This window comes from Mastomys coucha, unplaced genomic scaffold (genome assembly GCF_008632895.1).
Source record: "Mastomys coucha isolate ucsf_1 unplaced genomic scaffold, UCSF_Mcou_1 pScaffold7, whole genome shotgun sequence".
NCBI lineage: Eukaryota > Metazoa > Chordata > Mammalia > Rodentia > Muridae > Mastomys > Mastomys coucha.
The window spans coordinates 81252617-81270181 of NW_022196913.1; the positions used below are offsets into that span (position 1 = coordinate 81252617).

A 17565-nucleotide genomic window follows, 5' to 3' on the forward strand; every position below is an offset into this window, starting at 1 on the left:
GGGGCAGTTCATGAATAGGTTTTAGTAAATAATTGGTATATAGGCAATATAATCAGTAACTTATAAATAGGCATATATTTAATTTTATTTGTTATCTATAGTTTCTTACATAGTAACCTACTATAAATGTTAAGTTAATACTCATTTCAGTCATAGATAAGAAAATGTGGCTAATGGAATCCTAAGAAAATGAGTTATATGTGGGATTCAGAAGGAGATAAAACTAATCAGCCATTTTGGAGAAGTCAAGTTAAATGAGTATTATTTTTTTAACTTTTATTGCATTATGATGAGAAAAGTTGCATGATTTCAATTTATCTGAATTTGTTAACATTTAAAAACATATTTTATGTAAATAGAATTAAATCACATTCTTGTTTCCCTTTTGTACCCCAACTCCTCCCAGGACCCCCTTTCAATACCTACAATATCTTTTTTATCATATTCCTTAAAATTTATAAAATATTATAACAATAAAAATGAGTATTATAAAAGTTGTTTGATATAAAACAACAATCGATTTAACAGTCTTATGTAGATGCTTGTCTACAGCAATACTGAAAATACATACATTTTTCTCAATATAATTTTTAAATAACTCCAAACATATTAACTGTATATTTCAAAATAATACATCACTACTAGCATTTTCTTAAATGAACATAAATATATAAAGTCTCCTTGTTTGTTTGTTTGTTTGTTTGTTTTGGATTTAGTAGAGTTTAAAATCCTGGCTCTTACTGTGGTACAAGCCCAAAATAAGAAAAATATTTAGACATTGGATTTCATTGTAGTAAGGCTGTACTTCAATACTCTCACATCACCAAAGGATTTTACCTCCTTCATAGCTAAGCTGAGAGTTGGCAGTTCTGCTGAGCCAAGGAATAAATTGTAGGCACGATTTTTGGATACAGACTTCCTGCTATGAGTGAAAGCTATTTGACTTGAGTGAGTGACTTTATTCTCAGCCCATAGAGAACAGGTTACATTCATTTAAGAAATGGTGTATGTATTAAGATGGTCTACCCATAAAGTCATTCACCAACTGTTTCAATAAACAATGGTTCTTCTTGGAGGGTGGCACAGACATTAGGTGAGGGTAAGAATTTGGTTCATTAGCTGTGATAATTTGGAAAAGCATTCATCTCAGAGAAAGAGTAACTTATAAAGTCCTCTTTTTCAAATTGATACAAGAGTTACAAATGTCAAGCAAAGCATTCTGTCTCACACTTTGTTGTTCTCTTACAAACCATCTCCCAAGTTAATTGTCTATGTTTCTTTTGGGTATATAAATACTTTTGAAATATATAAGCTGTTCTTAAAACCATAGTGTAGTGTAAAAACATGAAATAAACAATACTACCAATAGAGAGATTGAGATGGGAGAAGCAAGATTTCAAGCCCCTTATGTTGTACACAGCAAGACACTGTCATGAACAAACAAGCTGAAAATGTATATAGATTGTACAATATTGGACTTATTTCTCTAATTACCAAATTAGAGAGAACATTGGATGACAATCAACAAATTTCTAATTCCTCATATTTTTGGATTTCAATCAATTAGGATTTGTTGGTATATTAATTTTCATATTAAGATATTAAGAAAAGTAATTGTCACTTCCTGTTATTTTTGTTGTAAGAGGTGGAATTAGGTTTGTGTGAATTTGTTGAAATATTACTTTCTTGCTTCTTCTAGGGTGTAGTTTTGCTCCTTATGTTGATGTTTCCCATCTATTATCCTTTGTAGGGCCGGATTTGTGGAAAGATATTGTGTAAATTTTGTTTTGTCATGAAATATCTTGTTTTCTCCATCTATGGTAATTGAGAGTTTTGCTGGGTATAGTAGTCTGGGCTGGCATTTGTGTCCTTGTAGGGTCTGTATGACTTCTGCCCAGGATCTTCTAGCTTTCATAGTCTCTGGTGGTGAGAAGTCTGGTGTAATTCTGATAGGCCTGCCTTTATATGTTACTTGCCTTTTTTCCCTTACTGCTTTTAAAATTCTTTCTTTGTTTAGTGCATTTGGTGTTTTTATTATTATGTGACGGGAGGAATATCTTTTCTGGTCGAGTCTATTTGGAGTTCTGTAGGCTTCTTGTATGTTCATGGGCATCTCTTTCTTTAGGTTAGAGAAGTTTTCTTCTATAATTTTGTTGAAGATATTTACTGGTCCTTTACATTGGGAGTCTTCACTCTCCTCTATACCTATTGCCCTTAGGTTTGGTCTTCTCATTGCGATCTGGATTTCCTGGATGTTTTGGGTTAGGAGATTTTTTCTTTTTACATTTTCTTTGACTGTTGTGTCAATGTTTTCTATGGTGTCTTCTGCCCCTGAGAGCCTCTCTTCTAGCTCTTGTATTCTGTTGGTGATGCTTGCATCTATGACTCCTGATTTCTTTCCTAGGTTTTGTATCTCCAGGGCTGTCTCTCTTTCTGATTTCTTTATTGTTTCTATTTCTATTTTTAGATTCTGGATGGTTTTGTTCATTTCTTTCACCTGTTTGATTGTGTTTTTCCTATAGTTCTATAAGGGATTTTTGTGTTTCCTCTTGAGGGGCTTCTAGCTGTTTACCTGTGTTCTCCAGTATTTCTTTGAGGGCGCTATTTATGTCTTTCTTAAAGTCCTGTATCATCATCATGAGAAGTGATTTTAGATCTGATTCTTGCTTTTTTGGTGTGATGGTGTGTCTAGGACTTCCTTGGTGGGAGAAATGGGTTCTGATGATGCCAAGTAACCTTGGTTTGTGTTGTTTATTTTCTTATGCTTGCCCCCTGCCATCTGGTTATCTCTAGTGCTACCTGCCCTTGCTAAATCTGACTGGAGCCTGTCCTTCCTGTGATCCTGGTTATGTCAGAACTCCTCAGAATCAAGCTGTCTCTTTGATCCTTTGATTCTGGAATCCTGTGATCCTGGGCTTGTTAGAGCATCTGGGAGTGCAGCTTCCTCTAGGTGTTTTGGAACTGGCTGCAGAGTTTTTGCCCAAGGTCTGCTCAGGGCACCTCCCCAGACAGAATGGAAGGAACCAGAGCCACGGGGCTGGCAGAGTTCCTGTGTGCCTGATCTTACTGGTCCCAGTTACTCCCAGTGTTGGGACAGATGTTGTCTAAATGAGTATTTTAAAACACCTACAAACTTGAAATGAAGGAGGCATTAGTGACCTTGGCCTAAGAAATTTCAGGATCCTTATAAGACTAAACTCAGTTAGAAGAGCTATGAGAAAGTAATGTCACTATTTTCTTAATGAAAATTAAACTGTATTAATTAATTAATCCAAACAATCTCTGTCATGTATACATTTATTTATATGTATGTATGTATGTATGTATATGTATAAAACTACCCACCCATCTATTAATCTATTTATCCACCGACTCATTCACCCACCCACCTACCCATAAATCTCTCCATCATACATCTATCCACCTATATATCCATCCATCCACTCACCACCTACCTACCTATTTATATATCTAACTCTCTTTCTATCTATCCCCATTCTTCCCTTTGCTCCAGCCCCATTTATCTCTTGATGGAACTTTAGCCACCAATAAAAATGTCAAAAGCTATAAATTCTACCTATATGCTCTAGAAAGTTATCACCACATTTATATATTTACAAAGTACAGAAAAAACTTTGCTATGCATTTTTAAGGACAGTTACTTAATGTAATTCTCCATACTTCATGCTAAATCACCCATAGTTTTTTCCTTAAACACAGCTTTCCTTTTTTTATTAGATATTTTCTTTATTTACATGTAAATTTCTCCTTTCCCAGTTTCCCCTCCAAAAAACAAAGAAACAAACAAAAACAAAAAACAAGGGGGGTTTGCACACCCCTCCCCATGTCTGCCACCACACCCTCTCCCACTTTCTGGCCCTGGCATTCCCCTGCATTGGGGAACAGAACCTTCACAGGGCCGAGGTCCTCTCCTCCTATTGATGATTGAATTTGCAATCCTCTACTATACACATGCTGCCTGAACAATCAGACCTGTCCATGTGCAGTCCTTGGTTGGTGGTTGAGACCCTGGGAGCTCTGAGGGTACTAGTTAGTTCATATTGTTGTTCGTCCTAAGGGGCTGCAAACCCCTCAGCTCCATTGGTCCTTTCTCTAACTCCTTCATTGGAGACCCTGTACTCAGTTCAATGGATGGCTATGAGCCTCTACATCTGTATTAGTCAGGTACTGTCAGAGCATCTCAGGAGATAGCTCTATTTAGGCTGGCTTGCCCTTCCTTCAGTCTCTGCTCCATAGTTAATCTCTGCAACTCCTTCTGTGGGTATTTGGTTCCCCCTTTTAAGAAGGGATGAAATGTCCACCTTTTGGTCTTCCTTCTTCTTGAGTTTCTTGTGGTTTGTGGGTTGTTCTTCCTGTATTCCAAACTTCTGGACTAATAATCACTTATCAGAGAGTGCATACTGTGTTTGTTCTTTTGTGATTGGGCTACCTCACTTAGGATGATATTCTCCAGATCCATCCATTTCCTTAAGAATTTCATAAATTTATTGTTTTTAATAGCTGAGTAGTACTCCATTGTGTAGATGTACCACAATTTCTGTATCCACTGCTCTGTTGAGGGACATCTGGGTTGTTTCCAGGTTCTGGCTATCACAGCTTTCCTTTTAAAATGAGACATCTGAAAACAACTTACAATATTAAGTGTTGAGAATACATTTTGAGAAGGTCCAGAGAAAAGCAGAGGGGAAGATGTTAAGGAATTTAAATTGGGTCTCATTCCTGTGAACATGCAACAGTAACAATGATACCAGATGCCACTGAGAGGATATAGGGACAATAGAACTAAGCTGACTTGAGGGTTAGATAAAGCTTCAACTCTGCTTTCTCTCATTTGTGAGTATGTGCATGTCTGTGTGTGTATATGAAGATTAAGGGCACAGAAAACTCTTACAGCAGTATTTGGAATGAGCATTCTTAGATCTTAGATATATTTTACAGACAATATAAAACAAGTTTTTATTATTTAGTATTTATTGTTTGAATTTATCATAATATTTACTGCATTAAAGTATTGATATACATGGCATTGAATATAATTTATGTTAGTTATACCTTATTATAAATAGAATGGACTATTCAAAACCAAATTATTAAAATGTTCAACAAATTTGCCTTATGAGTATGATTACTGGCTTCTGTTTATTACTAATGCTATCATGATGACTGATCATGCTAACTTTTAATTTATGTCTACTTACGTTGGATTCAGTCTTGAAGAAAAAAATAGAAAATCCAATTTTAAAATCTATATTCAGAAGAAAAATAAAAAGTCCCTTCCTAACATATTAAAGACATTCTATGTAATAAATGATCAATTTCAGAAGGATCTGATACATGAGAGTCCTGAAGAGTTCCTTAGCTGGTCTTGTGTGGTCTGTGCTATCTGGCGTGTTTTTCCTGCGGACAGAGGCCCTACTCCATTTGCTACGTCTGTTGCATCTATTCATTCTATGATTGGGGCTCAGCTCTGTCCAAGAAAATGCTGAACTGGCTTCTTCCCCAGGCGAGGTCAAAGCTCTCAAGCATTAAACACCTCTTAACTTAATACGGAGATTTAAATCCAAACAAAAGGAGAGAATTTGATTCACATAGTTTTTATGCTTCTATGCTTTATACAAATTGGAATGATTAACCTTCTGGATGCTGATTATTTTTCCATAGCCTTAAATGGAAAAGGCTTAACACATTTGTTACAGTACTTTCTCAAAACTTAAAGGAATTATGCATCCAGAAACAAATTTTTAATATTTTACAATAAGGCTTAAGACTTAATGGTTTGTTTTTGGATGAAGCTAAGCTTACTACAGGGCATCTGGCTTTAAACACTTATGAAATGAAAAGAGAAATTCTGTTTCCCACTACTGTGCCTCGAAGGGAACGCAGAGGGAAATAACCACAAACCATGAATACTACGAAACAAAAGAAAGATATAAAAGATATAATTCTCATTTTCTATCTCCTTGAAAAACTAAATCACCCTAAACTACCACTTTTGCCTTCCACATGACTTTAAAACAATGCTTTCCAAACTTTAGCAATCATTTCTTTATACAATGCCAGTGAAATAGACTGCGGCAACATGCACAGAACCTTCAAAGGTTCAAAACAGATGAGGCCTCAGAGGTCAGAGGAGGTAGCAGACAGGAGTTCCCATCCCTAACCAAGAAGCCATCTCCAATTGACATCTGCTTACAAAGGAAAAAATTCTTTAATGCAGTCTCACAGGGTGGATTGACCACACTTAAGGGTAGACCCCATTCCCAATGGTAGAAGCCCAACACAAAAGGAACTTAATGATATTTTGTAGATTTTTAGTTCCACAGTGCTGTGTCTGGGCGTTTGTGTGTGTGTGCGTGCGCATACATGCATGTGTGTGTGTGTGTGTGTGTGTGTGTGTGTGTGTGTGTGTTACTGTTTTCTGGCTAGTACATAATGGCTTCTGAGTTTGTTTTTGTTTTTGTTTTTTTGTTGTTGTTGTTGGTGGTGGTGGTGTGTGTGTGTGTATGTGTTACTGCTTTCTGGCTTGTACATAATGGCTTCTGAATTTGTTTTTGTTTTTTTTGTTGGTGGTGATGTGTGTGTGTGTGTGTGTGTGTGTGTGTGTATCTTGTGTTTTCTCTTATTTTTTTATTCTGGTTTATTTTCTTGTTTCTAAAGAATGGCAGAAGTCATGGAATTGGGTGAATGGGAAGGGGAGGATCTAGAAAGTGGGGGAAAGGGAACCATGGTTAGATGATATGATATGAAAAGTATGTGGAGTAAATTTAATAGATAGATAAATAGATAGATAGATAGATAGATAGATAGATAGATAGATAGATAGATAGATGGATGGATGGATGGATGGATGGATGGATGGATAGATAGATAGGTAGGTAGGTAGGTAGGTAGGTAGGTAGGTAGGTAGGTAGATAGATAGATAGATAGATAGATAGATAGATAGATAGATAGGTAGGTAGATAGATAGATAGATAGATAGATAGATAGATAGATAGATAGATAGGTAGGTAGGTAGTAGGTAGATAGATAGATAGATAGATAGATAGATAGATAGATAGATAGATAGATCGATAGGTAGGTAGGTAGGTAGGTAGGTAGATAGATAGATAGATAGATAGATAGATAGATAGATAGATACGTAGGTAGGTAGGTAGGTAGATAGATCGATCGATCGATAGATAGATAGATAGATAGATAGATAGATAGATAGATAGATAGATAGTTCTGGTATATTATAGTCCTGACATATCCTGATAGATGGGCATTTACTGTTATCTACTTTTGTCTGTTATCTCTGTTTTGTTTTCTTTCATTTTGTTTATTGGTTATTTTACTTTATATTTCAAATGTTTTCCATCAGTTTCCCCTCTACCTTATCTCCCTTTCTCCTTCCCTACCTACTCAACCACTCTTGCCTCAGAGCCCTAGCATTCCCCTACCCTATATCATCCAGCCACCACAGGACCAAGGGGCTACCCTCCCTTTGATGCCATATAAGATAATCCTCTGCTACATATGTCCCCCCAATGTGTATTCTGCTATCTTAACTAGTCAAATATTATCGATTGTTTCATATTCCATATCATACACACTTAATTTTAATATTGGCAGTTTTTAGAGATGAGTGTACTTAAACTCTAATGAACTTGTGAGAATATTACAAAAAGAATAAAAGAAAAAGGTTGAGCTTTTGTTAAACATATTCAAGAATAGTAGTGACTGTTATGTTGATCATACCCCAGTCTAACTAGAAGGGCCAGATAATGAATATTCTCAGTTTATATTAGCCTTTAAATTCAATAACCAGCTTCTGAAATTCTTGTAAAGAACTCATGAACTTGTGTTCTTTCCAAGGCCATGTTAAATGATTATAATAAGAGATTTCAAACAAAATGTGTTACCAACTTTAAAACATGTAGGAACATCAGTCTGAATCAAAGAACAATACTGATACTTGTGAAAGAATTCCGTTAGGCATGGCAGCCCTCTGCTATATATGTGTCACACTAGGAGGGGGGACAACAAGTCTGATGTAAATAAAAAAGTAATTAAATAAACAAACAAAATAAGTTTGTAAAAACCATGATTAAAAAAAAAAGGAATTCTGTTGGGGAAAGAAAAATCTTTAAACTCCTAATGAGAATAATTTTAGTTTACACAATGAAAGGCTGGAAGACCCTATTGGAATGTTGTGGCTGGCTCTTATATTGAGTTCTTCAAGAGAGTGTGTGTGTATGTAGACTTATTTTAGGATAGTAGCCCCTCCCTACCATCAGTTCTTCTCATGTCTTGTATGTTCATATTTTTGTATGATTCCTTGTTTTATTTTATTTTAAATCACACATTACTTGGTTCAAAGAATGTTGGTCAGAACACACACAGAAAAATCAGGTGAAATCAAAGAGCTTTTGTGAGTGGCTGAGGTACGAGCACAGAGGGTCGCCCATGCCTTCTTTCCCACATCTTGTGCCTTCTTCCTCATCTTTCCCACTCCTACCTGTAGAGTATATCTGAAGGCTTCTTTCAAGAAGAAAATTTTGTCTCAAGGAAGGAGAAAAATAGTGAGACAGCATACCCAGTAGTAATTATTGAGATCAGGATCAATAGACAGGAGTATAAAGAGATTTAGCCTTTGATTGAACCAGGACTCTAGACCAGACATCAGACCTTGTGTGATATGTTGCACAATGGTATCCAAGATTCACCTCCCTTGCTTATCAAAAAGTCAGGAAAACTGTTGGGATTAGTGTTACTGGATCAACATGCTGATGATGTCATGGCTAGTTCATGCTTTTCTTCATTTGCTTATTGTAGTTCTGATTTATTAAGGACCTTCTACATGAAAAAACATGCTTGTCATGTTTTTAAAAACAAAAGGCCACAGTGTCTTCTTTGTAGAACACTAATTATATGAATGTCCTACAAAATTATCTAGGGAAATCCAGGAAGGCCAAATAATGTGAATTTTTTCACAGGATTCAAAGAAAATAAAGATGCGTAAACAGGTGCGGCAAAGGGCAGAGGAATGTGTTTTTTTTTAAATGTTTTTTATTCAATATTTTCTTTATTTACTTTTCAAATGTTATCCCCTTTCCTGGTTTCCCCTCAGAAAACTCCCTATCATATCCCCTCTCCCCCTATTCCCTACCTATACACCCACTCCTGTTTCCCTGACCTGGCATTCCCTTACACAAGGGCATAGATCCTTCACAGGACCAAGGGCCTCTCCTACCATTGATGTCCAACAAGGCCATCCTCTGCTACATATGTAGCTGGAGCCATGGGGTGCTATATGTGTAGTCTTTTGTTGGTGGTTAGAGGAAAGTGTATTATCTAAGAATGGCCATCTATCTTTGAGCCTTCTAAATACAGCAAAACTTTTGCATGTTGAAGTGCAGGTAAGCCTGTTGCCTCTGATGCCCCTGTCGTTGACTGCCTCACCTAAAGGTTCCTGTGTAACCACCATCAAAGAGCCACCTCTAGCACTACACTTCAATATTTTTTAGGAACTCTAAATGACCATATTCTCTATTACGCTGAGAAATCTGCTTTGTACTTATGTTCTTTTGACAGTGACTGGAAAATGAATGACATGTAAGTAATTGTACATAGATGAATGATTTAATGGACAAATGCGGAGGGGGCTCTCTAAAAGAGACAGGATAACAAGATGTTGCTTGATTGCTTCCAAGATTACTTTGGGCACTGATCAACATAAAGAATAGTATGTTCTTCCCACCTGCACTCAAATACCTACGAGAGCGCATCCTTTCACAATTGTGTGTTAAGAAAGGCTATATTCCTTTCATGTTAACAGGAGCAATAATTCTGTAAATCCCTGGAGTTGGCCTGTTCTCTTGCCAGACATGATCTCTGACATGTTGAGACTTTGGAAGATCACTTCTAATGTGTTCTCATGTACAGAGGGGAAATGTGGCAGCAGCACGTAGTTTGTGCAAACAAGCATGCCTGAGCACATCCAAGAAACAGAAGAAAACAAACGTTTATGTGATGAACAGTTCAGAGGTACTGAGGTTGGAGAATGTCTGCAGAATACCGGCTCCATCATCTATGAACCATTGAAACATAGAATCTGTGGTAAAAGATAGAATCTCTGGTAACAGATAAAGAGCAGTTGACATGTTCAACAACTCACAAATTTGTTTGATTATACAGAAGTTCAGCCAGGATCTGCTTAACAGCCCATAAGCAAGCACTTCTGATCTTACCTTTTTGGGTTCTGGCATATTATTAAAATAAATAGTGTAGATTCCACTCTTATTAAAACCAGCTTGATATACATCTGCACAATCTCGGAATGGTTTCTCTTCTTCTCTTTTCCCTCCCTTCAGCAAAACTGCAAATTTAATAGAGAGATTTTAATATATTAATAAAATATTAGTATTATTACCACCAATGAACTACAAACATAGCAGGTCTTTGCTGTCTTCACTCAATATCTACACTGCATATGCTAAAAAATAAGATGTATCCATCTACCAGATACCTGATAAGTTTAAAAAAATGGAGAGAATAATCTGTGGATCAATTTTCAATTATATACTAATCTTATATCAATCTATTTATTTTGGTTTTTCTATATCCTCAAAACCTCACCCTGTTGGACAAATTGCATGCTTTCTACAGTTAGCAATTTATGTCAATGTTTCCTATCCAATTTATGAAACAGTACTATTTAAATTTCAAAGAGAAGTTTGCTTTATTTATTTCATTGTTGGGAATCTCACATGTTAGGTATATGCTCTACCAATGAGTTATATGTAGCTCAAACCCCATGGTTAAAAAAGGTGCCAAGACATTTAAAATGTGCAAACTCTAAATAATTCTTTGAGAACATCTTACATTCATATAGTGCCTTTTGATTGATTCACCCCTTACTTTTTCCAGTGCCTCCCACTCACACCCCCTCTTGACTTTCTGTTGTTGTTGTTTATTTTTTTAATGACTCACACAGTCCAATATTTTATGTCCATATACTGCTCGGTGTGGGGCCACCCAGTGGAACATAGTTGACTTGCTAGGAGCCACACCCTTAAATCAAACTAATTCTCCTTCCCTTAGAATTGGCCAACTATTAATCGCTCTTCAGTGACTGGTATAAGATTGTGAATCCCTGCATCCTCTGTGCTAGAATGTTGACTGCCTTGGCCTCATGAAGGTCTTATGGAGGCAATCATAGCTGACATGAATATAGTGGCTCTGTCAGGCCAGGACGACACTGTTCCAGGCTTCCCTGACCTCTGCCTCTTAAAAGCATTTCTTCTTCTCTTTTGCAATGGTTCCCAAGACTTGGTGAAACAGATTGATTATCCCATTTCCAGCCGAACCCTCCACAGGCACTTATTTTCTGCACTATGACCAGTTTTGAGTTTCTGCATTAACCACAAGCCACTGGACAAAGACATTTCTCCAGTGATGTCTGAGAGGTGGGTTAAAGAAATGAATTAAGAGGGCAGTTTGATACTATGACCATTTTTCATCATAATAGTGTATTCACCCATAAGGCTTGTGGCCTGTGTAACCATGGGTTGTTGGATACATTTATACTATTAGATATTCTTTTCCTCTTGTAGATATAATCAGAATGAAGTTGGTTGCCTAAGTGACACTTGTGCCATTATCACACTCTTGGAACTATATAAAGAGTAGCTCTAATTAAATTTATAGGCTTTTTTGATTTCTAGAATTTAAGGTGATAGATTTCTAAACTTATTCCTAAATTTATTTTCTAAATATTATTAATTTGCTCATTTTGTACCATCTGTGTGATGACTTGACTTCTGGGTATTAAATAACACACAAAGCACAGTTAAACTTCCTTTCTAGATTTTTAAATTGGCTTGAAAATTTGTAAACTTTATTTTTCTTTTCTTCCTTTTTAAATATATATATTTTAATATATCTAATATCTTAATATATATGCATTTATGATATATATTATATATGTATATATATTCCTATATATATATATATAGACAGAAAGAGAGAGAGAGAGAGAGAAAGAGAGAGAGAGAGAAAGAGAGAAAGAGAGAAAGAGTTTTTTTTTGTATAGCTCTGGCTGTTCTGGAACTCACACTGTAGAACTTCTTTGAACTTTGAGATCAGCCTGTCTCTGCATTTACCTCCATGCCTGATTATTATGTTATACTTTCAAAATCTACTTGTTTTAATAACTTTGGCTTTAGTGTTTTTTAATTTCTAGAACTCTTCAATCTAAGCCCACATAAGATTACTGTCTAAGTTTGAAGCTTTAAACATCCACATTACATTTGATGTTTAAAATCTTTCTTTAAAAAGTACTTGGGCCATGTCAGTCATTATTCCATTGTAACAAAATCTAATAATGAGTTTTTAAATGAGAAAAACCTTATTTTATTCAGTGAGCTTCTCCCATTCTTAAGTTCTCATTAACGAAATAAAAGTACAAATTGACCCTTTAATAGTTTCTGGCTAGAGATATATATGCTGTATAAAACATAAATGACCTAGTATTTTCTAACAAATATATAATATTTTAAAAATTGGTTTCATTTAATTAAAAGTTCTTGTAGTAATATTCTGTATTTAATGAATATGCTTTCAATCATTTTAATTCACAAATTTCTTACATAATAAAAACATCAAATATCCACCATAACTAACTGCTATTAAACAGATTTGTAAGACATGAAAAGGCTCTAAAATGTTGGCTTGATTTAAATGTAACTTAATAACATTTTCCTTTTATAGGTAATAAGCAATCCAATCTTTATAGAATGAGTTATATTAATGTAAATATTTTAACCTTTTAAAACTGCTAGGTTATGTTCCAAGAAAGCAAACTATTTCTGAGAGGTACATTGATATAATGTAAATAAATAAATAAATAAAATGCTTAATAATTCATCATTTTATATGCAAGTAATGCACGTGCTAATGGTTTTCACATAGTCATATCCAAAGCAGTGTTTAAGCATCATTATAAAGCACTACAGTGTCAACACAGAATGAGTGCAAACACTGGAAGGTTTGACAGTGAAGCATAGTTTTGGTTTGCTTGTTTATTTATTTGTTTGTTTTTGTTTTTTCTAAATGTATGCAAAAAAACACTTAAAACATATAGGTAAATGCTTACTAAAAATGCCATTTTTAATAACACTGAGCATCTCATTGCCATATCTAAAAACAAAGAAGCAGTTTGATAGAATTTGCTTATGAAATCTGTATGTTGGGTCATTAGTTTTCAAAATCAATTGTTTCTACGCACTTTATCCTTGATCCCTTCCTAGTGTAAAAGTGAAAATATCCTCATAGAATGCCCTGAACTGTGTAGGAAGACTGCCTGAAATTTATTATGGCATATGAAGATGAAAAACACAAAAAAATGTGGTGAACAGAAATCCATAGAGGAAACTCAGTTTCCTTTTTAGGGTGAGAAAAGAGGAAAGTCGTCTATCTAGCAAGAAAATGTTTCTCCCAATTGAATACACCACTTCCTGTTCTCCTGTATGTGGTTATTTAAGGGGAACACAGTCCCTTCCTTTTTTCTCCACCTCCTGTGCCCTTGGCTTTCCCACTTCAGGAAGATGTGGGTGAAAGGGCTGTGGTGTGGTAGAGAAGCTCTTTTACAAACAAGAGGAAGGGAAACGTTGTCTATTATATTACATTGTGGAGTTTGTGTCAGTGCTGCCTAAATTAGTAGCATAAATTCTCTACCTAGGAAAATATACTATGGTTAAATTTTTGTTGTTACAGTAATATGTGTGACATAGATCTTTGGTTTGATCTATGATTTAATCAGCATTTTTGAAAATCTGATAGATGTTCTTTCCATGAGAAACTTTCCTTTCTCAAAGACTAGACTGCTTCTTCTAAATCATTAAGATTTTATCTTGAAAACTTTGATTTAGGCTACATTTTTGAGTGGTAAAATATTAAAAATAAATTAACTTAATTTAAAAGATTCATCCACTGCATAATTTGGTATTTTTATTTTATATTGGGGTATGAAAAAGAATTCATCGAAATGAGTAGATTGACTTCCAGGATGTTCATTAAAATTAACCAACTTAATGAAGTAGTCCTATATATTTCAGAGGTAAGCACATACATCACTAAGCATAATTGAGAACAGTAATGCTAGAGAAATAATAATTACTACCACTGACATAATGGCCATAAAAAACATTGATAATAGCAACATTACATTTCCCTTCACTTTTCTGAAATAAATACAACCGGAACATGAAAGTCCACAGAGAGTAGTAACTACTATGATCTTTCTCTCCCCAAGTTCAAACCCTGTAGCTTATCAAATCCAGGAACGCTAAAGTCATCTGGTCATTTATAGATTTTATTGAATTGATCTCTTCATATAAAACTTAATTTGGCTTCTTTCACTCATTGCATCAATTAGGGTATAATAATTGCTTTAAGTCAAAAAGCCAGAAGTAATTTCAGGGTATGTTGTACTCTTTATCTAATAGTAAAGATTCCACGATTTTTAATATTAAATATAGCATTGTGATACATAGACCATATTTTGGTTGTTATCATTGAATAATTTCACTGTTAAATATTAGAGTGTTCTGAAATTTAGTGTCATATTACGAAAATGGAGAGAAAGAAAGAATGAATTAAAAGATGAATTTGTTGAACTTTACAAGTGTCAGAAATAGTGATAAACTTTTTACAGAAATTTTAAGAGTCATTAGACCAGTGGAGCCTAGAGGAGTGCATGGTAAATAATAACATGACACACAAAATTAATGGAAGAGGATCTAAGAGGCATCAGCTAGTCAGAGCTGTGGGATGATCTAGAAACTGGCTCAATGTCTTTGGCTGTCTTTCAGAGGTGTTAAACTTTTGTAAAAGTAGACATAGTTGAAAGCATGAATTTAACCCTTGACATTTATACCTACAGTTTCCTCTATGACAGTATTATATTTTTCCTCTCCTATACTGTAGTTCCCAATGGGTATACCTTCCCTCTGACTGAGAGTCTTGAATGTCACTGTTCTAATCTGCCTTATACTAACATTCGCTTTCTGTCATCCTACCCTTGATCATGAGTCAGACATTGAAGAAGGGTTAAGGTTGCATTTAGCATTTGCAGTGATCTTTATCACTCAGGAGTCATTCTCAATCCAGCTTCTTCATTGCAATACTGTCATTTCTGTTGTCTTAAATATCTTTTTCTATACTGAGTATCTCAAATGTTCCACTTTTTTTTTTCTTAACACTGCATCTCACTCTGGTCTTCTGTCACTCTTTGAGGATTCCTGTGAGGATTCAATTCCTTTGCACTTCAGAATGAATTGTTCCTTCTGTATCCTTCTTGACATCCCTTTGTACTTCAGAAATAATCATTGCTTCTCTTTCACTTTACATGCTGCACACTTACAACCCCACTTCTATTCTTCTAAGTCAATTTCTCCCTTCTTTATTGTTTAACCTGCATATTAAATAACTTGTGATGTGTTTTAAGAATCCTTTACACACTATCTATCATGACTTTAAAGTACTACAGAGATGATTATAATATAAAAGAAGTCTTAACTGCATATTTCCATGCCTATTGATTTCATGTGCTTTATTTCTATCTATCTGTCATACAGTCCCTCTTGCTACCCCAGCTTTCATTCAGTTTTGGCTAGCCAATCTGCCTAACTACATTTATCTCTTCCCTTTATTGATCTCTTTCTTCTCCCAGTTCTTTTCAATGAAAAATGAATGAAACTATAAATAAAAAACAATGACCTTGTGGTTCTATAATTGTTCTCTCTACCTCCTATCATTTCTTTTTAATTAATTCAACACATATTAACTGAACACTGCCTAGGTGTAGAATTTTGTCTAGGTAATAAATGTGCAGACAAAAGGACTATCTAACATGTTCTCAATGAAATCAAAGTCAGAATTAGAGGTTGTCTATTGTAGCAGTAGATCTTACATGATAGATGCATCTATGATAAGTCACTTGATGACAGCAGAAAACTCTGCTCTTTACTGGCATAAGCAAAAAAATAACTTTAGGTACGACATGATCAGGTTTCCAACCATGTGACTATAAGATGTGTTTCTTTATCTTCCTCATGAGTCATTTCATTGGTTTTCTACCTGGTCACAGGATGGCTGGCAACAGTCTCTAGAGCTATCGTATTACCAGTGTAAACAGAATATCAAAAAGAAAGAATTCAGATAATTGTTATCTTAAAGACATATGTCAAGTACATTGGGAACTTTCAAGGAGAATGAGCTCCATCTGCCAAGCAGACTCAGGAGAGCTGCCTCAAAGAGATAACACTTAAAATAATAAAACCTGCAGAACAGCTCAACAGAAGTAAAGTTTAAGAGTCTGGTATGTCAGTTCAAAGACTTCACTCATGCACATATCAGCAATAAATCTAGAAAGGCTTGGGAAAGGGTCATTCTTCATTCTATTCATTTAGCCTTATCTGTACAACCAAATCTTTGTCATCTAAAGTGAAGAACAGGAACATGAGCAGGTGCATGTCTATCTGTCACCAGGCAACATTTGGTCAGTAAGCAGCTGGAAACTGAGACCAGGAGCTGTTGACTGTTTATTGCATTCGCCTTCACTTGACAAACCAGTCTCAATCCAGATGGTGTGCCGACCACCCAATTCACTTCAGGGAAGGGCCAGGAAAGCTGAGACAAAGGGTCACTTGAATCCAGATGAACCTTCAAGAGAAAACTTCCTGGAATGTGGACTTATTAATTCTTAATTTTAGCCACCCTAGAGAACACAGAGATACATCAGCCTTGCTTTGAGAGGCAAGGCAAAGCGCTGGCTCTTCTTTCTAGCCACTTCCCAATAGCCTGGTGTAAGAAATCAATTACTGAGACATTCTTTTAGGTCTGAAATGTGGTGAGTGAGTCAAAGCTTTTCAAGTTTCACAAATATTAGAATACACATGGATGAAATTATCTGTTCAAGGAAAAAACATGGGGAATTTTATGACCCAGAGTCAGGGAGATTCCAACATTTGGAAATGACCTAAATTGGTGGTTTCAATAGGTCACCCACATTCTGGGAGCATAAGGATGAGCAAAAATGCAAGCTTGACTAGGGACAAATAGTCTCACAGTTGAAAGATTTGATTCTGTACTACTCAGGTGGGTGTATGGACATTAACAAAAACAAAATCAAACAAACAAATAGCCAAACCAAACCTCCGTGACTCGGAAGAGCTTCCCCAGAAATCTAAATAATCTAAATCTAAATACGTGACTTTCAGAAGTTAAAAAAAAAACAACAACAACAATTTTTTACCTTACAAGTTTGTGAAAAAATGAGTTATTTACACGTAGCCCACCATTCATATTTGTAGACATAGATATGAAGATGAAAACTACTTCCTAGTGATGTTATAATCCATTGCAAATATTTATAACTACAAGAATGCTTAGAAGTGTATGGTACTTTTGCCCCATCTAAAATGCACTCACAAAGATAAATGTCTATTGATTGATAAGTTTGTGTAACAATTTTAGCCTAGCCGGGCGGTGGTGGCGCACGCC

The 17565-nt window shown here is 35.4% G+C and overlaps 1 protein-coding gene across 4 annotated transcripts in view; it reads right to left on the reverse strand.

The window, feature by feature from the left end:
- Positions 1–17565, reverse strand: part of Angpt1 (angiopoietin 1) — a 247699-nt gene that overhangs the window by 44785 nt on the left and 185349 nt on the right. For all 4 annotated transcript variants that reach the window (XM_031359760.1, XM_031359759.1, XM_031359762.1 and 1 more), the window contains exon 5: positions 10251–10378. In XM_031359760.1, coding sequence (XP_031215620.1) covers positions 10251–10378 — 128 coding nt within the window. The remainder of the gene's footprint in view (positions 1–10250; positions 10379–17565) is intronic.